General features: G+C 40.9%; 2 protein-coding genes across 3 annotated transcripts in view; one reads left to right on the top strand and one right to left on the bottom strand.

Annotated features, from left to right (window-relative positions):
• col4a3 (collagen, type IV, alpha 3) overlaps positions 1-8,032 on the top strand; it is a 181,402-nt gene extending 173,370 nt beyond the window's left edge. For both annotated transcript variants that reach the window (XM_049467026.1, XM_049467025.1), the window contains exons 46-52: positions 173-298; positions 1,711-1,809; positions 2,211-2,411; positions 3,709-3,886; positions 4,006-4,120; positions 4,420-4,592; positions 5,812-8,032. In XM_049467026.1, the coding sequence (XP_049322983.1) occupies positions 173-298; positions 1,711-1,809; positions 2,211-2,411; positions 3,709-3,886; positions 4,006-4,120; positions 4,420-4,592; positions 5,812-5,902 (983 nt within the window). In that variant the 3' untranslated portion in view covers positions 5,903-8,032. The remainder of the gene's footprint in view (positions 1-172; positions 299-1,710; positions 1,810-2,210; positions 2,412-3,708; positions 3,887-4,005; positions 4,121-4,419; positions 4,593-5,811) is intronic.
• The window catches only part of wdfy1 (WD repeat and FYVE domain containing 1), a 1,176,431-nt gene that overhangs the window by 86,671 nt on the left and 1,064,340 nt on the right, over positions 1-25,420 (bottom strand). The gene's annotated exons all lie outside the window — the stretch shown is intronic.

A 25,420-nucleotide genomic window follows, 5' to 3' on the forward strand; every position in this document is an offset into this window, starting at 1 on the left:
AATATGTACAAATGGAACTGTTGTCTTATCTTATTTGACCCCTGTATGTTAATTGCATTTTGATTATCTTTTATAACTTTTGTTTTGTTTTTAAAGCTTGCTGATTTTTCCTGTTGTGAGTAAATATTATTCTTATTATCTCTCTTAATCCCATAATCCCTGATCTGTTAAGGTGAAAGAGGAAGAGATGCATACTCCAGAAGGACTCCCATCCCAGGAGATCAGGGTCTACCTGGAGGTCCAGGGAATAGAGGAATGGGCGGAGATTATGGTCCACCTGGTCCACATGGTCTAGAAGGTTCACACACACACACACACACACACACATGAATATTCTCTATATGTACACTTATATGCCAAATGTCACGGGATGACACTATTTAAACTGTTCATGAAGTGTCATCTCAGGGGACTTGTAAGGTTGAACACTGGCCAGTGGGTGCAAGTGAATTGTGGGAGTTGTAGTGAGGTCTGATAGTGGGTGCAGGTGAATTATGGGAGTTGTAGTGAGGTCTGATAGTGGGTGCAAGTGAATTATGGGAGTTGTAGTGAGGTCTGATAGTGGGTGCAAGTGAATTATGGGAGTTGTAGTGAGGTCTAATTGTGGGTGCAGGTGAATTATGGGAGTTGTAGTAAGGTCTGATAGTGGGTGCAGGTGAATTATGGAAGTTGTAGTGAGGTCTGATAGTTGGTGCAGGTGAATTATGGGAGTTGTAGTGAGGTCTGATAGTGGGTGCAGGTGAATTATGGGAGTTGTAGTGAGGTCTAATAGTGGGTGCAGGTGAATTATGGGAGTTGTAGTGAGGTCTAATAGTGGGTGCAGGTGAATTATGGGAGTTGTAGTAAGGTCTGATAGTGGGTGCAGGTGAATTATGGGAGTTGTAGTGAGGTCTAATAGTGGGTGCAGGTGAATTATGGGAGTTGTAGTAAGGTCTGATAGTGGGTGCAGGTGAATTATGGGAGTTGTAGTAAGGTCTGATAGTGGGTGCAAGTGAATTATGGGAGTTGTAGAGAGGTCTGATAGTGGGTGCAAGTGAATTATGGGAGTTGTAGTGAGGTCTGATAGTGGGTGCAGGTGAATTATGGGAGTTGTAGTGAGGTCTGATAGTGGGTGTAGGTAAATTATGGGAGTTGTAGTGAGGTCTGATAGTGGGTGCAGGTGAATTATGGGAGTTGTAGTGAGGTCTGATAGTGGGTGCAGGTGAATTATGGGAGTTGTAGTGAGGTCTGATAGTGGGTGCAGGTGAATTATGGGAGTTGGAGTGAGGTGTGATAGTGGGAACAGGTGAATTATGGGAGTTGGAGTGAGGTCTGATAGTGGGTGCAGGTGAATTATGGGAGTTGGAGTGAGGTCTGATAGTGGGTGCAGGTGAATTATGGGAGTTGGAGTGAGGTCTGATAGTGGGAACAGGTGAATTATGGGAGTTGGAGTGAGGTCTGATAGTGGGTGCAGGTGAATTATGGGAGTTGGAGTAAGGGGTTAAAGGGGAAGCACTGCACTACACAAAGTGCTTAAACCAGAAACCCACTGGGTTAAGGGCTGCTCACTCACTCAGTTCACCCTCAGTCTCTAAAAGTGCCTAACCACAACAAATTATATATTTACTCATTAAAAATGATGAGGAGCTTGGAGGATAATCGGCAACCAAACAACTTATCAGAAAGGTAAAAAAAACTCTGCTCCCCTCCTTATGTTTCTCTTCTTTTCAGGACGCAAAGGGCAGAAAGGAAAAAGTGGCAGAGAAGGCATGCCTGGTCCTCCGGGTAACCGTGGATACAATGGGGACAGAGGGTTAACAGGGTTACAGGGTAAGAGTCATATGTTACAATATTATCATACATTCACTGAAGTAGGGTTTATGATTCCTTCTTGGTTGAGTTGTAGGAGGTAGCTCATACAGTCAAAAAGTCCCAATTAAACTTGGAACAGGACTACCTAGCGGTTTTCAGTAATATGGATATGTGTACACAACTTTCACACTTATTTTCACACACTACTTATACTACATAATCAAAAACAAGTTAGTATTAGTAATACAAAATCCCCAGTCACTAAATCATCAGTATTTCTTTTTTGTTGTTTTCAGAATTTTGGTTAATAGGCAGGTTTCAGTGAAAAAAACACTGAATAATATTTATTAAAGTAGAATTAATTAAAATAGTGTATTGTGTTTATAGAGTTTTGCTTAAATAGGCTAATGATCTTGCAGGAGCTCCAGGTTTTGATGGCCCTCCAGGTCAGAAGGGAAGAAGGGGCCCAGCAGGAAATAGAGTCAATGACAGCTTCCTGTTCACCAGACACAGCCAAAGACAAAATGTGCCACAGTGTCCATCAGGATCACAGCTAATCCACTCGGGATATTCACTGCTTTTTATCAACGGAAACAACCAGGGACACGGGCAAGACCTTGGTATGACGTGTGTGTGTGTGTGTGTGTGTGTGTGTGTTTGTGTGTGTTTGTGTGTGTGTGTGTGTGTGTGTGTTTACTTTAAATGTATAACTGGATCTTCATGAAAAAAAATTGGTTTTAAATTTCTTTATAAAAATAATTGGAGAATACATGGCCCATTTTAATAATCATAATATCTTAGGATTAGTTTATAGATACAGGGGTATCTATTTATTGTTCTTCCTCTTTTGTGGGAAGTAGTTGCTTGAAATACGTAGTAGTAGTAGTAGTAGTAGTAGTAGTAGTAGTAGTAGTAGAAATTAATTTGTTAGGGGATCTGAAATCTCTAAATCTAGCGGCAAAAGCTCAACAGTTGCCAACAGTGTTCAGTAAATGTTTTTCTGTTGATTTGATCTGAGTGTTAGTCATGCTTACAGTGGGACTTTACCACATTAAATCCTTGTAGTCACTGTAGTAAAACCCTTACAGTTTCTTCTTATTTAAATAAAATATCTGAGGGATTTTATGCACCCCACATAAGTGAATACAAAATCTATAATTTTTTGGGTTTCTACTTAAGGTACAAACTTAAGTAGTCCTACCTTACAACCTGTGCAAGGCACATCACAATGATCATTGCTATCTTACATCACACCTTGCACCTGCGTTGTTTAAATAGCAACAGAGCATGAGAATATATCTACGCCAGTGGGAGTGGTGGTCTGAAAATAAGGTGCGTTCAGGTACATTTCTGGCATATTTTTATCTTGGCAATAGAAAACACAGGTGCACCACTGACTGAAAAAAGCCTAGACAGATCTCAAGAGTCAAAGGTTCATTGCTGTCTTGGTTTGGGTTTGTGCACAAACCCATAGCGTGTGCCTGTTCACAGCTATGCAAACTTTTACATCAACAATAAACCGAATGAAGGAGTGTGAACGAGCAGGTGAGTTTACTCCTCTGAGAAGCGCAGAAGCACTACGCTGTTAAAATAGCAATCCACCAAAGTCAGAGAGCACCTGGCTCTTAAAGAGAATGGCAAGTGACATGCTGATTTATTTCACATTCTGTTCATCAGTTAAATTATGCTTTAAACATTAAGCCACCACTTGCAAAAATACAGTTTGATAAAACACACAGTTTGGGTTGAATTGAGGATAATGAAGAGTTCAAGGTGTTTCCCTGACCTCAAATTTCCACAGGTATCACTTTGATCAAGAATCTGTGGCACATGCTTCAAGATGTATTTGCCTGCCTGTTTGTAAATGTGTGTGTGTGGTTGGTTCTGTTGGTCATGTCTACATGTGTGTGTTTGCAGGAACTTTGGGGAGCTGTCTACAAAGGTTCTCCACAATGCCCTTCCTTTTCTGCAACAGCGACAGCACCTGTCACTACGCCTCTCGCAACGACTACTCCTACTGGCTGTCCACCGAAGTGCCCATGTCCAAAGATGCGCCCCCGATCTCCGAAGGTTTTATACAGCAGTACATCAGCAGGTACCTTCATCACAGTGCTTTAGACTTTAGAAACTTGACCATCTAAATAGACAGTGGAAATAGACCCACATACACATTACTATTCTCACATCCTGTGTTTGTCTCTCTCACTGTCTCAGGTGTTCGGTGTGTGAGGCTCAGTCTAATGTAATAGCAGTGCACAGCCAGACCATTTCTGTTCCTGACTGTCCCAGCGGCTGGGAGCCTCTGTGGCAAGGCTACTCTTTTGTCATGGTATGAACCACTTTCAGTCATTTAGCCTCTTAAAACCGTGTACACTGTAAACCCACAATTAGTGTGATCTCAAATAAATTAAGTTTGTTTTACTTAAAATTCTATATTTCTAATTATGGGCACAAACATTTATACAGTGATTGACATTGGCAACTTCTTTTCTGTTGGCTTCTGGCAACAGCTATTTGCGTACTAGGTTTGTTTCCCAGTTTCTGACACACCATCAGTGGCATCATTTATCACCTCAGCTTGAAAATGTTGTAGATTGTTTCTGTTTTGTATGTTTTTTCTGGATCTAGCAAACTGGTGTGGGTGCAGAGGGCTCAGGACAGCCTCTGTCCTCACCTGGTTCCTGTCTGGAGAATTTCCAAAAGGTCCCATTCATCGAATGCCACGGCCGTGGCACCTGTAGCTTCTACACCGATTCTTATAGCTACTGGTTGGCAGCTCTGGATCCAACGCTGATGTTCAGGTATACCAGATTAAATTTACGATGAGGTGCTTTAAACCAGATGCAATCCAAATGTAATCAATCCACAAGATGCATTACTTTTCCTCACTAACATGCAGAATACATGCCAAACCACTGTTACATTACATTGCAATGGACTTGATCTTTTTATTGAAAAACAATACACAATACTTTACATTTTCAAAATCAAATGCTGAATTCATGTTAGAATTGCACACAAACAATTCTTAAAATGCAATTAGCTCAACAGCATTGTATTCTACTGTTTGGTTCTGCCAATGATCAAAAGCAAATCACAATGCACAGAACTGCATTTCTTGTAGGAGCAGCGTGAAATCGTGCCAAAACAAAATGTAATCACTGTCCAATCGGAGCCCACTATTAAATTTGGGGCGGGGGTAAGACAAAGTCAGAAATGAGCACTCATATCTGAACTTTAAAGCAGAGAAAATGTCTTTGGCGACAGAATATAAGAGGAAATAAACACTAATTAATTCTATAAATTAAGGTTTGTGCAGTTACAGAAGACTGCGTGCTTTTCAGAGTTGGTGTGAAAGCATGCCCAGGTTCACGTAGGGTGGTGTGGGTGTGTTTGGTTAATTTTTTGATGTTTCCCCCTTTTTTTTAGTTTCACTTTGATACGCTGGTGTCTCAGCCCCAACCCAAGTTCAGTAGTGGGTTCTGATTGGACAGCGATTACATTTTATCTCGGCATAAATACCTGCTGCTCCTAGACACACTGTGAAATACAATGCAGTGGAACTAATTGCATTTTGAGTGAAATCTGACACAAATTCAGCGTTTGGTTTTGAAAATGTAAATTCTTGTTTATTGTTTTTTTTAATAAAGAGATCAAGTGCAGTGAAATGTAATGTAACAGTGGTTTTGCATTTCATGTTTGACACTTATTCTGCACGTTAGTGAGGAAAAGCAATGCATTTTGTGAACTGCATTTACATTTTTCTACAGTAGAGTTTGCTTTTCAATTTGCCACCAATTCCTCTATTAGGAATAGGAGGTCAAAATGTCTCCGTTCCACAAAATGTGTACATGTTGGCAGGTCTGAGACTAGTCTGCATTTGCTCTGCACTACCCATAGAGGGAGTTTCCTGCCTTATTAAGGAATTCAAACAGGGATGCTGTATATGCTATAAAGCACAGGAACTGTATGTTAGCATTGAGTCTGAATCTGTTTGTTTGTGTTTTTTTTTTTCAACAGTAAACCCAACCCAAAGACACTGAAAGATGACTGCCAACAAAGAATCATCAGCCGCTGTCGGGTCTGCATGAAGCAGAAGAGATGCTGTTAGAGAAAATCAACTGATAACACACTTCGTACTATATACAGAATACATCGAGGTGTAACGTTACTATAGACTCAGAATCAGCCCTCACATCTTTCTGATTTGTACTGGATCGGATTCTGCTCACCCACTCTGCAGCGAGGGTCTTGACGGAGGGGCTTCATGTGCTGTGAGGGCGCTATGAGGAAGTGAAACGGGAGTAACTTGAAAATAATGGACTTGTTATGACAACACTGTAATGAACCTTCTTTACCTGTGGGTCAAAGCACTTGATGTGAACGAGCCTAATGAAAAAGCCATGTATTACTGACTAATCTAAGGTGCTTTACACGGTAGCTAAAAACCGCTTGCTGCAAACCTTTTTTTCTTTAAATGTGGGCCAGTATTGACAGTATTCTAGTGTGTTCTATATTTAAGCCTGATATTAACACATTTTTGCTTTTATAACAGTTTCAATATGTTTTTTTGGTACTTTTATCTTAAGAAGATAGATTGCAGATGATACAGCAGAGGGGTTACTGTGTCTGGCATGCTTCATATTGTTTAATTCAGACTGCATTAACCTCTGATCAGCTTGCTCAGTAAAATATCCTAAATACTTGGTATAGGAATAACCTGCATATCTGCGGCACTTATATTGATAAAAAGTCAAGGTTTTAATAATGCACATTAATAAATTAAGATTGGCCATCTCACAGTATTGTTTGCTATTAAAGCCATGGTCAGAGCACAGGCTGCATCCCAGTCATGAAAAGATATAGAACTATTAGATAAATTCTCTACACTGATATGATGTTTTAACTTGCATTGTGGAATAAAATTACGTTGTCCATTGAAACCACAAACAAATATCTGGTATATAGAGTATATGTAATGGATATTTATGAAAACTCATCTTTACCATACTGCATTCTACTTCACATACTCTAATATATCAAATAATCAGTATTACTAATCAGTATTACTAATCAGTTTGCAATTAGGATGTAGCCATACACTATATATAAACAAAACTGTTCGGGAATCTGTCTCTACTGTCCACTCCAGCTAATCCCCAACTCCACAATGCATCCTAAAAGAAATATTGGCCAATAGGTTCATGTTCATCTGCCTTAAAAAGATTCTATTTGCAGTACTTCTCAACAGGCAATAAATAAGATTTTTTTTGCATATATAACATGTGTTATATGTTATATGACATATAACATACCTGAAAGTTTTGCTATCTGATCTATTTTTGTATATGTATATATTAATTGCATTTTTGTACACTGCACAGTTCTATAAAAATATGTCTGACTTGGTGTTTATGTATGTAATGGTGTTACTCTGGATCAGTGCATTGTCTTCAGTACAATCAAGGATACTTTTGGATTTAATATAAACTGACTGACTGCAGATGTATGTGCTGTGATGTCATTCTAAATGTATACATTTTACACTTAATTTCAGGGTTGTTAGTTATACATATTGCGAGACAGTTGCAGAAAAAAAGTATGTGTACTCTTTGGGATTACTTGAATTTCTGCATAAATTGGTCATTAAATGTGTTCCGTGAATTTTGGATCATTCCTCCTCACAAAACTGTTTCAGTTCAGCTATAATATTCTTAAAATATCTGGTGTGAATCGCTCTTATGAAGTCAGGCCAAAGCATCTCAATTGGGTTGAGGTCAGGACTCTCCAGAAGGAGTATTTTTTTCTGTTGAAGTCGTTAGGTTGTTGATTTACTTTTATGTTTTGGGTCGTTGTCCTGTTTAATTGTTAACACTGTGAATGTTAACATGTTGTGTTCAATAAAACCATGCAAACATATTTTTTTGTGTCACATACGTTTAAGCTGACTGTGTTTGTCTATTGTTGTGACTAAGATGAAGATCAGAACACATTTAATGACCAATTTATGCAGAAATACAAGTTATCCCAAAGGCTTTACATACTTTTTCCTACAACTGTACTTGTATTGCTAGTTAACATTTTGATAAAGCACCTTATAGAAGGATGAGTAAGGAGGATTCATTTACAGAATACGTCATTTACAGACGCCATGAAGAATGTCAACCAGTGGCTGAATGAATGCTCTTAAAACTGGTAAATCACCATGATGTTGTCATTCAGTAAAGATGATTAAGTCTGTCATGTGGCTTGGCATGAGTCTTTCAACGACTAACAGATAAAAATAGTATTTTCCAAATAATTTAATGTTCCCATTATTGTGATAAAGGTTCCTGTTTGTGCCATTAATAATTACTCAGAACTCTACCATCACTACCAGAAAAGCACTGCTTTTTACATGCTAATGTTAATTTAGATTATGCAGTTTCTGTACCAGTACATCGGTCATTTTGTTTTAAATGTTCTCACTGGACTGAAGGACAAAGTTCATTATGTTCTTCAGAATATCTGGTGATGGCTCTGTACCTTCAGTTCTTTAAGGATGTAAACTGCGTACCCTTCTCACCAACGCAGAACAGTAACATACAGCCATGCCATTTTTTCAAGACCAGACAAACACATTCACCATAATGTACTTCAAAACACATATGGAGTGCCACCACTGCCTCAGTATTATCCTGTAATTCTCTGTTATAAATATAATTTTGACTGTATATTGACAGGCACTTACTAATCTAAACAGTATTATCCTGTTATTCTAATAAAACCAGCCCCTTACTGTGAATTTAATGCTTTGTGAGGTAAAAGGATTGTGGTGTAGAGCAGACAGTGAATGATACAATGGCAATTGTGGGGGGAAAGGCTTTTCTTCAGGTTGTAATGGGAAATCAGAACACTAAACTAAGCTGACACAGGACCATGGGCGGTGCGCACCGCTGGCATCGGCACAGGAGTGGTGGGCACCGCTGACTCAGGAACATGGGCGGTGACGGGCACCGCTGGCATCGGAGCAGGAGCGGTGGGCATCGCTGGCACAGGAACATAGGTGTTGGCGGGCACTGCTGGCATCGGAGCAGGAGCAGTGGGCGACTGAAAGCGCTGCTCGGCGGCCGCCGTGGAAATTGGGTCTGCAGCCGTAGGGGACGCGGGAGCCATAGCAGCCGGAGAAACATGAGCCGTGGTAGCCTGGGATGCTGCGTTAGCCGCATAGCTGGCATAGCAGGGGATGCCTGGAGCGGCAGCCGCCGGAGGTGCTAGCCGAGTTAGCCGCGCAGCCGAATAGAAGGCTGGAGCTGCAGCCTGAACGCCGGGTGCAGGACAGCCCCCGGAGGCAGCGGCAGGTGGGCTCGTGTCGCAGGGTATTCCTCTTTCTCCGAACTGGGAGCGGCTGCGAGGAGGTCCACGTAATTCCAAAAATAGGAATCCTCACAGCCTGCGTCTCTGCCCACCTCAGTACCCCCGCGGTGTGGAGCGAGGCCGGTAGCCCCAATGGTAAGCCGGCCTCGAGGCCTCTGATTATCCTGCGCCGAGTTCCCAAAGGGGGGTGCGGCGGATGGCCAGCCCGGATCCAGCCCAAGGGTGACCCGCTACGTCCATGTAGGTCGGTCTTTCTGTCACGAAAGGGAGCAGACGGAAAGCGGACGTAAGTGGGTAAGACAGACTTTAATACGTAAATAAACAAATAAACAAGAAACAAACCAAAACAAACCAGAGATAATAATAACATAAATAGACAGGAAGGCTAATAAAACAAACTAGGAGAACAACAAGGAGCTAATCTAAACAGATAATAAACAAACAGGGCTAGGGATATATACAAGGGATAAATACGTAAATAAACAAGGAACTAGAACAAACAAGAGAATAAACAGGGAATATAAACTTAACACAGAACTAAGGAATGTGGAAATAAACTGGCAAAAACGTGGCAAGACAAACAACAGAGGAAGGTGCAAAGACCAACGGCTAAACATAGACAAAAGGGTACTATATATACTAACATGAAACAATGAACACCTGGGGAGACAGGTAACAAGGGGTGGAGCTACAAATTACACACACATGACGGAAAACTACTGGAGAAACACATTAGGAACGGGGAAAACACAGGGAAACATATTGAGGGCGTGACAGCCCTAATAATAATTATTTTAACTTTTAAAGTTAAACATTAATATATTGATTCACAGCATGAATATTTGAGTTAAGTGTAGAACTACTGTAACACTCGGACAAGGATTAAAGATGAAAACGCAGAGTTTATTAACAAAAGTCCACAAGGCAAGCTCAGAGTCAAAAACAGGCAAAAATTAAAAAAAAAAAAACAGATAAAATCCACAAGGCAAAAATCAGAGTCAGACAGGCAAAGGGTCAAAACCAGAAAATACATAGGTAACACTTTACTTGGATGGTCCATTTTATGGCCTTGTTGTTGCTCAACTGACATTCAACTAACACTGAATTGAATTTCCATTAAATTGAACTTAACCCTATGTTGAAGGTAAATGATTCAAAATATAACCTAAACCTACACCCTAACCTTAACCTAAGCTTAAAATCTAACTCGAAACCCAATCCCAAAATGTTACGATTAGAGTTTGGATTAGAGTTGAATGTAGGGTCAGCTGTAACTAAGGTTAGGGTTAGGGTTACTGAATCAGCTATGGTTAGGCCTACAGTTGGGATAGGGTTAGGGTTACAGCTGAAATTAGGGTTAGGGATATGATAACCAAAGCAGGTAGGGTTAATCCGACAGTTGGACTAGGGTTGGGGTTACAGCTGAAACTAAGGTTAGGGTTAGGGTTACTGAGGCAGCTAGGGTTAAGTCTACAGTTGGAATAGGGTTGGGGTTACAGCTGTAAGAAAGGTTAGGGTTAGGGTTACTGAAGCAGCTAGGAATAGGCCTACAGATGGGATAGGGTTAGGGTTACAGCTGAAATTAGGGTTAGGGTTATGGTTACGATAACTAAAGCTGCTAGGTTTAATCCGACTGTTGGAATAGGGTTGGGCTTACAGCTGTAAAAAAGGTTAGCGTTAGGGTTACTGAAGCAGCTAGGGTTAGGCCTACAGTCGGGATAGGGTTAGGGTTACAGCTGAAATTATGGTTAGGGTTAGGGTTATGATAACCAAAGCAGCTAGGGTTAATCCGACAGTTGGAATAGGATTGGGTTACACCTGTAAAAAAGGTTAGGGTTAGGGTTACTGAAGCAGCTAGGGCTAGGCCTACAGATGGGATAGGGTTAGGGTTACAGCTGAAATTAGGGTTAGGGTTAGGGTTATGATAACCAAAGCAGCTATGGTTAATCCGACTGTTGGAATAGGGTTGGGTTACACCTGTAAAAAAGGTTAGGGTTAGGGTTACTGAAGCAGCTAGGGTTAGGCCTACAGTTGGGATAGGGTTGGGGTACAGCTGAAATTAGGGTTAGGGATATGATAACCAAAGCAGCTAGGGTTAATCCGACAGTTGGAATAGGGTTGGGGTTACAGCTGTAACTAAGGTTAGGGTTAGGGTTACTGAATCAGCTATGGTTAGGCTTACAGTTGGGATAGGGTTAGGGTTACAGCTGAAATTTGGATTAGGGTTATGATAACCAAAGCAGCTAGGTTTAGTCCGACAGTTGGAATAAGGTTGGGGTTACAACTGTAAGAAAGGTTAGGGTTAGGGTTACTGAAGCAGCTAGGGTTAGGCCTACAGTTGGGATAGGGTTAGGGTTACAGCTGAAATTATGGTTAGGGTTAGGGTTACTGAAGCAGCTAGGGTTAGGCCTACAGTTGGGATAGGGTTGGGGTACAGCTGAAATTAGGGTTAGGGATATGATAACCAAAGCAGCTAGGGTTAATCCGACAGTTGGACTAGGGTTGGGGTTACAGCTGTAACTAAGGTTAGGGTTAGGGTTACTGAGGCAGCTAGGGTTAGGCCTACAGTTGGGATAGGGTTAGGGTTACAGCTGAAATTAGGGTTAGGGTTAGGGATATGATAACCAAAGCAGCTAGGGTTAATCCGACTGTTGGAATAGGGTTGGGGTTACAGCTGTAAGAAAGATTAGGGTTAGGGTTACTGAAGCAGCTAGGAATAGGCCTACAGATGGGATAGGGTTAGGATTACAGCTGAAATTAGGGTTAGGGTTAGGGTTAGGGTTATGATAACCAAAGCTGATAGGGTTAATCCGACTGTTGGAATAGGGTTGGGGTTACAGCTGTAAAAAAGGTTAGGGTTAGGGTTACTGTAGCAGCTAGGGTTAGGCCTACAGTTGGAATAGGGTTAGGGGTACAGCTGAAATTAGGGTTAGGGTTATGATAACCAAAGCTGATAGGGTTGATCCGACTGTTGGAATAGGGTTGGGGTTACAGCTGTAAAAAAGGTTAGGGTTAGGGTTACTGTAGCAGCTAGGGTTAGGCCTACAGTTGGAATAGGGTTAGGGTTACAGCTGAAATTAGGGTTAGGGTTAGGGTTATGATAACCAAAGCAGCTAGGTTTAATCCGACAATTGGAATAAGGTTGTAGTTACAGCTGTAAGAAAGGTTAGGGTTAGGGTTACTGAAGCAGCTAGGGATAGGCCTACAGTTGGGATATGGTTAGGGTTACAGCTGAAATTAGGGTTAGGGTTAGGGTTATGGTTACGATAACCAAAGCTGCTAGGTTTAATTCGACTGTTGGAATAGGGTTGGGGTTACAGCTGTAAAAAAGGTTAGGGTTATGGTTACTGAAGCAGCTAGGGTTAGGCCTACAGTTGGGATAGGGTTGGGGTACAGCTGAAATTAGGGTTAGGGATAGGGATATGATAACCAAAGCAGCTAGGGTTAATCCGACAGTTGGAATAGGGTTGGGGTTACAGCTGTAACTCAGGTTAGGGTTAGGGTTACTGAATCAGCTACGGTTAGGCCTACAGTTGGGATAGGGTTAGGGTTACAGCTGAAATTTGGATTAGGGTTATGATAACCAAAGCTGCTAAGGTTAATCCGACTGTTGGAATAGGGTTGGGGTTACAGCTGTAAAAAAGGTTAGGGTTAGGGTTACTGAAGCAGCTAGGGTTAGGCCTACAGATGGGATAGGGTTAGGGTTGCAGCTTAAATTAGGGTTAGGGTTATGATAACCAAAGCAGCTAGGGTTAATCCGACAGTTGGAATAGGGTTGGGGTTACAGCTGTAACTAAGGTTAGTGTTAGGGTTACTGATGCAGCTGGGGTTAGGCCTACAGTTTAGATAGGGTTAGGGTTACAGCCGAAATTAGGGTTAGGGTTATGATAACCAAAGCAGCTAGGGTTAATCCGACAGTTGAAATAGGGTTGGGGTTACAGCTGTAACTAAGGTTAGTGTTAGGGTTACTGTTGCAGCTAGGGTTAGGGTTACTGAGGCAGCTAGGGTTAGCCTACAGTTGGGATAGGGTTAGGGTTACAGCTGAAATTAGTGTTAGGGTTAGGGATATGATAACCAAAGCAGCTAGGGTTAATCCAACAGTTGGAATAGGGTTGGGGTTACAGCTGTAAGAAAGGTTATGGTTAGGGTTACTGATGCAGCTAGGGTTAGGCCTACAGTTGGGATGGAGTTAGAGTTACAACTGAAGCTTTGGTTAGGGTTAGGGTTACCAAAGCGGTTAGGGTTAGGCCTACAGTTGGAATGGGTTTAGGGTTACAGCTGTAATAAGGGTTAGGGTTACAGTTGTAGCTAGGGTTCGGCTTTGTTTCTATCCATATCTGGGTGGTTTAGGTCATGGGATCAATGCCCTAAAGCGTAGACCCAACTTTCTGACACTGGACCTTACAATGTGTAGTGGATTAAACAGAGGATTTCTTCATTGCTTGGACACACACACACACTACCCCCATCTTATGGTCTAAAAGGAATGTTCTAACTTTACAATCACCCCCAGAAGAACACTCTAGAAGTCTTGGAGTAATCTTTTTCAAACAACCTTAAATTTCAAAATGACATTTACTGACTATTTCTTCACTCAGCCTCGCTCAAGAGCCCTAAATGCGAGTTTAGGGTAAAATTCTGTTTACATTCCTCCAAGTCGTAAACCTCGGAGTTAATGTTAAACATTTGGAACACCAAATGAACACCATCACTAGGACGGGACTGCGGACTTAAGAGAGTGTCAAAACTTAATTAATGCCTTGGAAATTGTTAATTCACCAAATGTTATACCAATTTAGGGGTTTGTGCCTAGTTATTTCTGCAATCACTTAGAAATAAGATTAATGAAATTAAGAGAAATGTTCTAAGCTTGGGATTCCATTTTCAACATTGCAGGCTCAAATTCTGTGGGGTGCAGAAAGATCTCTACTCCCCCACCATCGTAAATTCCGACGCCAGCCGCTTATCTAAACACTCAGCAGAGGGAAGAGGAATTTCTCACTAAGAAGATTTTGCTTAAAATACATATATATTGACTATATAAAAAAGGTGTTTTATAGAATGTTTACTAGATAATGGTATATGTGTCTGGTATATGGTATATGTGTTTGGATGTGTCCTGATTAAATTTTTCTACACATTCAAGTCTGAATCAACAAGGTTTAACTAGCATGTGATAATCTAGCTTTATTTGGTTATCAGTGGTTTAACCAGGTATTATCTTTTAAGTGATTTAATTGGGTTTAAATAATAACATGACTCTTGATCTCTTTCTGACAGAGTACCATCCATCGTTGTATTTCTAAGATTATTTAGTATTACAAAACTGTTTGTGGGCAATATATATTACATTTATTGTGATTAAATTGTAAGATTGTTGTTTCCTGAATTTATCCTCACAAACTGATATGCTGAAAAATGTATTTTGATCCACTGTTTAATTGAGTTTTCTTTTGGTTTGGTCTATTAGAAAAAATGCTGAAGCATGGTGACCATGTGAGGGAGCACCATCTTTACCCTGCGGATGGGTCCACACTGGACCTTCTAGGGGTGCAGGATGTCAGCCGAACAAGAGGTTTAAACAGCGGACCGAACCGATGGGGACCCCCCTTTGTAGACGTCTCAGAGTAAGGCAGTTTGGGTATTTCTCTCAGTAATTGGTGTTTTGGTTGGTCAAGTCTAGTTTGGTTATTGTCCTTAACTCTTTTCTTAGTATAGATTCATTTTTAGTTATTTGGCGAAAGGGATGATCTTTGTAGGCCGTAAAATATCTTACTTATCTACTTATTTTAGTGTTCTCATTTGATTAGTTTGACCTCATTACATTAAGACCCTTATTTAGAAATATTCACTTAATAGTTCTATTAATCTTTATTCCTTTCATACCAGTATTATAACGTGTTTGTTCTTTTATTTTTCATTTATTATTCTACACTATGATTTGATATCTAATGGCTACATTATGACTTTTTAATTAATTATTTACTCATATCTGTGTGATTTAATAAAATACTTTTATTTTACAAAACCTGTAATTTCAGTGTGTTTTTCTGGATAACTTGGTTATGAAAATTTCTGTCACCTGTAGAAACCACACCCTGAGATGTCTTGTGTTATTAATTAATTTAATTCTAATTAAATTAATTTAATAACTGGCACCCAATTAAAAATATTTCAACATCTCAATTAGCACCAGGTATTAAACCACTGAGCCCGCTACATAATTTGGCGCCCAACGTGGGGCAGGATTATATTCTTATTGGCTCTCCGCCGCGGGACCAGAGTATACACATTTCATAACCAGTTCCAGAAAATAGCGCTGTAAGTTGCAGAATAAAGTGTATTTTGTTTTTATTATTAAATGCGTTAGCTGCTGGCTAGCTGGCCTAGCTGGAGTTAACTGCATAAACCCAGCGTGTTAGAAATACACGCACATGTTCTACACGTGTTTTTTGTTTACAATTTAGGACTGGCCAGTCCCCTGTCTGTGTATGTGTCACGCGCATAGTCCCCGCTGTGTGTGCGCGTCGCGCGCACGGTCCCCTGTGTGTCTGTATAACGTGTACAGTTGTGTGTGTGTGGTACGTGAGCGCTCTTGAAAACATTACGCTTATTTGTAAAATAAGCTTGGTTAACACACCGCCGTGTGTGGGTAACCTTAAACCCGGGTGTATATACGTGTATGTACGTGTGTACTTACATAAAGTTCGAACTGTTTCCGGTAAAATAGACATATTTTGCCAGTGTTGATCTGATAAGGCCTTCGCGCAGCCCTGAGTCGCGGATTTCCGGCTCATTGACTCCGCGCTCCAGTTAAAACTGCCGTTTTTTGCGCGAAATCCGTAAAATCCTGCAGTACTGGACACTTCCACGTGCGTAAAAGAGTAGCTAACTTTTACGTAACACCACCCTGAGTGGCAGGAAGTTTATTGTGTGCGTGATTAAACTAACCACGCCAGGATGTAAATCCTCTTTGCTCATCTTGTGAAGTGTGTTGCTGCTGTGTTAAACTTTCTCCTCTGCTATTCACAGTCGACTGAGTCAGTCATTTGTCTGACCAGTTCCCCGACCCAAAGGGCGGTCCTTAACGTGGCATCATCAGTGGGCGTGACCACTCCCACCAGTCGGCCTCTGCCACCATCTGGTGGACAGCCTGACTATTTAAACTCAAACTCAAAGGGTGTTTTACTACCCCTCACCACTGGGGGGGTACACTGCCACATCGCCATCTGGTGTTTGATTTGGGTAACTGCATACAGTGCAGAAAGGTGCATTTCATTTGTTTGACCACCAGAGGGAGCCACTTAGCCACATAGCTGTGTCGCCACCTGGTGTTGTACTTGTGTAATTGCTATCATCCTGTAGAGTGCATTTAGAGTTTCTGTCGCCAGAGGGTGCCAATTTCAAACAAACTTTTTGTTAAGTTAATAAAGGGAATTTGCATTGTGGTTGGGTTAAATGGTTTGTAAATAAGTAAACAAATAACTGCATTAATTTAATCGGTTTATATTAAATAGTTAAATTTAAGTTTAGGTCTGCTCTCTCAAACATTACTCTTTATGTTACATTGAACCAAGCTAAATAGCTATCTCCATTGAGTAACTAATCACAACATAAAATAATTAACTGGTCATTTTAATCAATTTGATTAAGTAAAGTTAATTAAATTTTTGTTAATTAATTATTTTCAATTTAATTCAACCATCTTCAAATAAATTAAGATTAATTATTGATCGATTAAGATCAATTATTAATAACTAATTGAAATTAATTAATTAATTAACCATTAAAAAAAAAAAAAAAAAAAAACGTATCCAGTTATCAGTTACTCAACCATATACCCAGCACACCTGTGCTTAATACATAGTTAAATTCTCCCATCCTGTACATAGTTAATAACTATACCCATATTCAGACCTACTGCATATAGTGGCCTACAGTTATTAAACTGTTCACTAGCACCACTGACAACAAATCTAACCATTCTTTTAAAATTAATCTACTAATCGTAACCTTAGGTCACCCACTTTTACAGATTTTCTTCTTAAAAAAAGGCACAATGCTAATTAACTCGTACATAAAATAAACTTGTTTGTCACCAAAATTGTTTGATTCCACGTGCCTTACATAAATCAAAATGCGTGCCACCGAAAAAGCTCTTTTAGAGCTTACAGCTGGTCTACCCCCAGGACTTACCATCCCAGTCCAACAAATGGACAGTGGGGGTCTCCATGCACTAATTGCCAAAAGCCTCAATGAGTGTGTATCTAAAATCCTTGAGGGCAAGCAACAAGTGGATCCGATTTCCCTAATACTGTGGAAACAACTGCTGTTGTCACAGGATCAACTTGCTGCTTCCTCCAAAACCATTCAAAATCTCCAAGCAGAGATTGTGACTTTAAATGATAGAGTTGCAGACCTAGAGAACAAAACTGTACAGTCTGAAATGAACCAAAGAGACCTCAAAACCGAAGTGCAGCTGCTTCAAAAGGAAGCCAACATAGCTACCCAACTTGCAGCTCAGTCACAGGAAAAACTAAAACATGCTATTGCAAGACAGGTTGAGCTACAAACTGAATTAGCACATGCTAACAATGCAGTCAAATTAACTCGAGACCAAACAGAGTTAACATTTGAGCTGATGATGGAGGGAGACTCCCCCATCAATCCAGCTGGTAAATCAGGAACCCCTGGGGTTCCGGACCTTAAGCAACAACCATCCACAAATACATTCCCTCTAGTCTCCCCTAAAGGTGCTGAAGCGCCAGTAGAACCAAGGTTCACTCAGCTTTCCCAGCCACATGGGACCTCTGTGCAACCTCAAGCACCCTCTGATAGAGATTTGGACAAAATTGCGCGTAACATCCCACGCTTTGAACCAGAACCGGACAGTTCTAATGATGTCCACCAGTATCTTCGCGACATTGACTTCTTCTTACGCCGTTTCCCCAAGGCCACGGTAGATGATAAAATCTACCTCATTAAGGTGTCCTCTAGCCGGGAAGTTGGACGTTTCATTGAGCGCCAACCACCCCAGGTTAAGAGAGACTATCCTGATCTTTGCAAGGCTTTGGAGAATGAGTTCTCCAACCACCTTGTTCAAACCGGCCTTGCTGCGGCTCTTGCAATAAAGCAGAGTCGCCAGGAAACACCCTTACAGTACTATCACCGCCTCAGGCACGCTTATTTCGGCTATAGAAATGAGCCTGGAATGGAGGAAGAGGAAGTTTTCAAAACATTGTTCGTGAGAAACCTCCATCCCTCCACCAGTCACTCTTTTGGAGTCGCAGCCTGCCCTCGTACGCTAACAAGCCGGCAGCTGCGTGATTTGGCTCTCAGAGGATTTGCTAAGTTCCAACAAAACATTAATAAAAAATCAGAGTCAAATGACGTCCTGATAATTAATGAGCAGTCCTCCCACGTCAAGCAAAAAGGGGCACACAAGGCTCCAATGCCACCTAAGACCCAGTTAAACCACAAAAACCAGAGAGTGTTCTACTCTTGGCGTCGCTCGTCCCTACATTGGGCCCAGCAAAGTGACCACAAGCCCTCCTTTCGAAGGAAAGGTAGGATAAAACGCAGTTGGAATGGCAAACACTCACAGCACCATGCTCGAGCACAGAGCTCCAGCAAACTTCAATCTCCGCTCAGGAGAAAGAGCCCAAAGCACCACAAACATTGGTGTCCACCTAAAGGGCACAAGCATGAGACATATCCAACTAACCTGAGCACTAAAGACGGCAGTCTGCTCAGACAATTTCGTGACGAAATACGCAAGCAGGACAATGCTGAATCTGAATTCTTGCCAATTGTCCAAGCTCCAGATCAACCTGCTTGGGGGGGTGCGAAATCCATCCACCCCAATGCAGCCTTGGTTGTACAGCCAGACGCTGAAAACAACCACACTGAGGAAGCTTCTTCCCTCAGCCTGGAGGATCCACCACCTAAACAATTCTTGGGTTTCTTAACCGAGAAAGGTTCAACACCAAAATTCTACCTAGCCACCTGGCTGGAAAATGTGTTCGGGTATGAAGCTCTTTTGGACACAGGGTCAGACATTTCTTTAATGTCAAATTCACTTTTTGACCAGGTGAGGGCGACAGCCCGCCGAAACAACAAAGAGATACCTCTGAAAAAGTGTGCTCTTCACCTTCAACCATATTCGCACAATGGTATCACTCTGCATTCTGCAGCCCTGGTGCACGTTACCATCGGTCCAATGAGCCTCACCCATCCAATTCACATTTCTCCATTGCAGAACGTCCCATTGCTCTTTGGCAAAGACCTCCTTGACCGGTTCAAACCATTGATTGACTTTCAGCATCGTAGGATCTGGGCACAGGTTTGCAAACCCCTGCCCTGTCCTAAGGCACAGGATAGAGTTCAATGCTATCATGTTGCTAGCAACATTGAGCCACACAAGCTCATTGAACCTTCAAATTCCACGGGAATCAATGAGAAGCTCACTGTCAGGGTTCTGAAACCACCATCCTCAGAATCCCCTACCATGATTCTAAAACAAAACACCTGTTCATGGGCATTGACTCCCTCTACGGCTGTAGATGAGTACAACCCAAAAGCTGGAAAGTCATTCACTCTTAACACAACGGTCAACGGTGAAATCTTTGTTCCAGGGGCTGACAAGTCAGCTGTTCACAGACCACCTGCAGGTTCCTTGCCACGGACTAACTGTGATCCTCTGTTCGTGCACCAAAAGGATTGTTCTCTTCTTGTTCCTGCACCAGTGGTTCCAGACAAAAACAGTCCCTTGGATTCTTATGAATGTAAAAACATTCCCACCATCTACACAGATGGATGTGCTTTTCGGAATGCTCAGATCAAATGGAAAGTTAACATGACAATTGGTGCATGTGGCAACACTTCTTTCAGAACACTGGCATTTCAACTTGATCCACTTGCCACTTACTGTGCGTCTTTCAGGATGCTCAAGGGCCTGTTTGTTTATGCCCCAGATACACACGCTTCATCTTCATTCGTGGTGCCTCAGCGCCATGGGGGGGAGAGCCTGGCCCAGGCCCTCGATCACCCATGGGTGGACCACAAAATGATGGGGGAAACACACCAAGCATTCCCACAATTGACATATCTGCCACTTGTTGGAAAAAGGCTAGTGTGTTTTCAGCCCCAATCTTCAGAAGATCTGTGTGGTATATGGCCAATTCCACAAATGGATTGGGTCGAAAGCCTCATGAAATTTGTTCGAAGGAACAAACATCTCATCACTGTGGCAGGTGCATTTGCCAGATGGGGGGGACGTCCCCCAGACCCTATTGAAATGGCCCAGGCCACAACTTTTTCGCTGAACCACACTTTCTCAGGTGTTGGTATATCTCACCGTTCTAGCGGTGAACTGCGGAAACATTCAAAACTGGGAAAAAGCACGCTTGGATACCAACCATTGTGCTACACTGCTGACAAGCTACTGGTGAGGTCCCAGCACAGCACTGGCAAAACAATTCGCGAGATCAGGTCTCATTGGTTTGGTCCTCATGCAGAGGCAGACAAACTGCCTCGCATCTGGAACCAGATCCCGCATCGTCACTGTTTTATTAAACCGATTCTCAAACAAGTTCACTGTAACCCAATCAAACTATGCAAAAGCCCCATGGGACAAGTCGGGACCAATAATGCCCTAGGTTAAATCATAATACTGGGCCAAATACTTAGACACACTGAGTGTTCATTGTCCACCATATTCTGACCTGACGCAATTGTTAAATTGAGAAAGTACCACACATTCACTGTCTGGAACTCACCTATCCAAGTAGCATAACTCACAACAAATTGGATATTTTGTTAAACCTAGTGTTTGAATCACCATTTCAAACCATTAGCATAGCAGTATAATAAATACGTGGAGAGGGGGGGTGCCAATTTTTTTTTTTCTTTCTCCTCTCTTCAGGTGCCCAAAACATATTTTGTTTCCCTTCTGACTACGTTTGCTCCGCTATATTGTTCTCAATTGTTGACTAAGTAGTGGCTAATTATTGAAGCATACCTTATGGGTAGGTTGTCTTGATGAAGTTATAAAGGAACAAATAGCTAGCAAACTATTTGTGACCCTTTCATATGCTTGTTGCCACACTATCACATTAAATTAACTATTTTATTCAGAACCAAAAGCCAATAGCTACAACAAAAAAACTGATCATCAGAGAAATTGTATATCTATTAGACCAAAAACTCTGTCAGCTACCTTGTAGTAGATTGTCTTAAGAAAGCATGACCAACAAGACACCAATTGCATGAAAGATGTACCCTAACATGCTCTGTCTACAGAAATCCACGTTGACATCGACCGATGATCCAACGTCCAGTGGCCCATCGATCGATGGGGGGGAATGTAGTGGATTAAACAGAGGATTTCTTCATTGCTTGGACACACACACACACTACCCCCATCTTATGGTCTAAAAGGAATGTTCTAACTTTACAATCACCCCCAGAAGAACACTCTAGAAGTCTTGGAGTAATCTTTTTCAAACAACCTTAAATTTCAAAATGACATTTACTGACTATTTCTTCACTCAGCCTCGCTCAAGAGCCCTAAATGCGAGTTTAGGGTAAAATTCTGTTTACATTCCTCCAAGTCGTAAACCTCGGAGTTAATGTTAAACATTTGGAACACCAAATGAACACCATCACTAGGACGGGACTGCGGACTTAAGAGAGTGTCAAAACTTAATTAATGCCTTGGAAATTGTTAATTCACCAAATGTTATACCAATTTAGGGGTTTGTGCCTAGTTATTTCTGCAATCACTTAGAAATAAGATTAATGAAATTAAGAGAAATGTTCTAAGCTTGGGATTCCATTTTCAACATTGCAGGCTCAAATTCTGTGGGGTGCAGAAAGATCTCTACTCCCCCACCATCGTAAATTCCGACGCCAGCCGCTTATCTAAACACTCAGCAGAGGGAAGAGGAATTTCTCACTAAGAAGATTTTGCTTAAAATACATATATATTGACTATATAAAAAAGGTGTTTTATAGAATGTTTACTAGATAATGGTATATGTGTCTGGTATATGGTATATGTGTTTGGATGTGTCCTGATTAAATTTTTCTACACATTCAAGTCTGAATCAACAAGGTTTAACTAGCATGTGATAATCTAGCTTTATTTGGTTATCAGTGGTTTAACCAGGTATTATCTTTTAAGTGATTTAATTGGGTTTAAATAATAACATGACTCTTGATCTCTTTCTGACAGAGTACCATCCATCGTTGTATTTCTAAGATTATTTAGTATTACAAAACTGTTTGTGGGCAATATATATATATTACATTTATTGTGATTAAATTGTAAGATTGTTGTTTCCTGAATTTATCCTCACAAACTGATATGCTGAAAAATGTATTTTGATCCACTGTTTAATTGAGTTTTCTTTTGGTTTGGTCTATTAGAAAAAATGCTGAAGCATGGTGACCATGTGAGGGGGGGGGGGTTTATGGCCCTTTGTGAATAAGATCTTCCCTGCCAAAGTTTGAAATTGCTCCTAGACCAATCAAAACACAGACATTTGGGCCACAGGGCCAATCGTAGCTCAAGGGCCAAACAGGCCACGGAGACTAATAGTTAAACTGGGCAGACACAGTTCAGTTTCCAGTTCAGTAGAGTTCAGTCGGAGCAGTTGGAGGAGAAGCAGCTCAGTTCAGTTTGGAGTTGAGGAGAGTGGAAGAAGATGGGTTGAAGGAAGCAGTTAGAAGAGAGAAGTTAGAGGAGAGAGGTTAGAGAGGGCCTAGAGATGAAGAAAGGATAAACTGTTAGTTAGTCATCTTAGGTTAGTTTTCTTAGACTAGTGCATTTAATCTTCTTCAAGCATAATGGTATTAGTTATCCTAGTTTAAATAACTAAGCTATTTTATGATCTACGGAGTTCTCCTGCTTGCCAAGATAGTTAATATAGTTCAGTAAACCAACTAGACCAACCGACGGATCACCGAGAGGGTACGCCAGCCGAGCCAGCTCCAGGGAAGGCTTTCCCTGTGCAGAGACTAGAAGTGGGTGTCGACCAGGTGCGCCGCTGGCCCACAGAGCACCATCTTTACCCTGCGGATGGGTCCACACTGGACCTTCTAGGGGTGCAGGATGTCAGCCGAACAAGAGGTTTAAACAGCGGACCGAACCGATGGGGACCCCCCTTTGTAGACGTCTCAGAGTAAGGCAGTTTGGGTATTTCTCTCAGTAATTGGTGTTTTGGTTGGTCAAGTCTAGTTTGGTTATTGTCCTTAACTCTTTTCTTAGTATAGATTCATTTTTAGTTATTTGGCGAAAGGGATGATCTTTGTAGGCCGTAAAATATCTTACTTATCTACTTATTTTAGTGTTCTCATTTGATTAGTTTGACCTCATTACATTAAGACCCTTATTTAGAAATATTCACTTAATAGTTCTATTAATCTTTATTCCTTTCATACCAGTATTATAACGTGTTTGTTCTTTTATTTTTCATTTATTATTCTACACTATGATTTGATATCTAATGGCTACATTATGACTTTTTAATTAATTATTTACTCATATCTGTGTGATTTAATAAAATACTTTTATTTTACAAAACCTGTAATTTCAGTGTGTTTTTCTGGATAACTTGGTTATGAAAATTTCTGTCACCTGTAGAAACCACACCCTGAGATGTCTTGTGTTATTAATTAATTTGATTAATTAATTAATTAATTAATCTAATTAAATTAATTTAATAACTGGCGCCCAATTAAAAATATTTCAACATCTCAATTAGCACCAGGTATTAAACCACTGAGCCCGCTACAAATGCGACCCAAAATTCTTTGTTAATCTTCATGATGTCTTGCACACAGCCAAGGCACCCAGTGCCAGAGGTAGCGAAACAATCCATACTTAACTGTAGGTGCTTTGTTCTTTTCTTTGTAGGCCTTAGTCCTTTTTTAGTTAATGGTACAATGCTTTACCAAAAAGCTTTTTCTCATCTTTGCACATCTGTTTTTCCAGAAGGATTATTGCTTACTCATATATTTTAAAAACTGCAGTCAAGATTTTTAATGCCTCTGTGTCAGCAGTGGGTCCTCTAGGTTCTCCTGCTATAATGTTCCATTTCATTCATATGTAGATGGGTAATTAGCACTGACACTGATGCCCCGTAAGTCTGCAGGAGAGCTGAGTTGCATACTTTCCCCAAATTTTCTCTTCCTTCCACATCCAGCCCTGCTTGCTAGATTCCTTGCTTTAACACTGATCGCTTTCTGTTGTATACTCCCCACCTCGGGGTGGAGTAAGTGTTGGGGTAGGAGCAGTAGGTGTCAGAGGACAAAACAAACACAGATACTATGATGCACTGATAATTTTATCAATTACTACTGAAAATAAATTACTTATTGGTCCTTTAAATTAAATACAGGTGAGAACAACATTAATAAAAACTTAAAATAGTGTAAAATGTACTAGTTTGAAAAAACACAAGCAGCAGTGAGTGGAAATACAGAAGAAATTACTTACATTTGTACAGAAACATCCGCCATGTTTTAAATTGTTTTAATCTGAGCACTGGAACTCTGAGCGGGTAAATGTAACATGGGATTACCTTTGCTGGTAAGTATTCATCTCACCCTGCCTTCAGAATTGGGGTAAAATAAGGATGCTGCCCCTGAAGGACCATATGCTGCCTACAGAATGGACCAGTTCTTTTTCTTAGGAGAGCACACATTAAAAAAATGTTGCACAGATAGGTACCTGCCTTTAGCTTGGAACGCAGCTAACCTTTCCCCACAGGACAGTTTTTTTTGTCCAATGGAAATGTCCAAATTCTATGATGATATAAAAAACTATCACCAATTTGTTTTTGACATTACCGTATAGACCAGAATACCTCTGTAGCCTAATTCAGGCCAAATCAACTACACCTATTATAGTGCATAGAGTGCCACCTGCTGGTATTCATATCATCACCAAGAATGAAACTATCACATCAGAAAGGTTTATTTGGTGTTCAGTATTTTTATCAACAAATATAAAAGGATTGAAATAGTCTATATTACTCATTGAACTAAGCCACTTTTGTAGACAGTTTAACTGATCAAGTGGCTGGTGCCAGGCTGGTTCTATGCAGGTTTCCTGGTTTATAGTGATGTCACAATACGGGAGCATCAAAACAGCTCATAGAAGCAAATGATTCCTGACATGAAACTCTTTCCACTGATTCCCAGTTAACGGATGGATGGATTTTATTTGGTGCTTGGAGAGTTTATAGGTAAAAATAAAAAAACATGCATT

This window comes from Astyanax mexicanus, chromosome 18 (genome assembly GCF_023375975.1).
Source record: "Astyanax mexicanus isolate ESR-SI-001 chromosome 18, AstMex3_surface, whole genome shotgun sequence".
Taxonomy (NCBI): Eukaryota; Metazoa; Chordata; class Actinopteri; order Characiformes; family Acestrorhamphidae; genus Astyanax; species Astyanax mexicanus.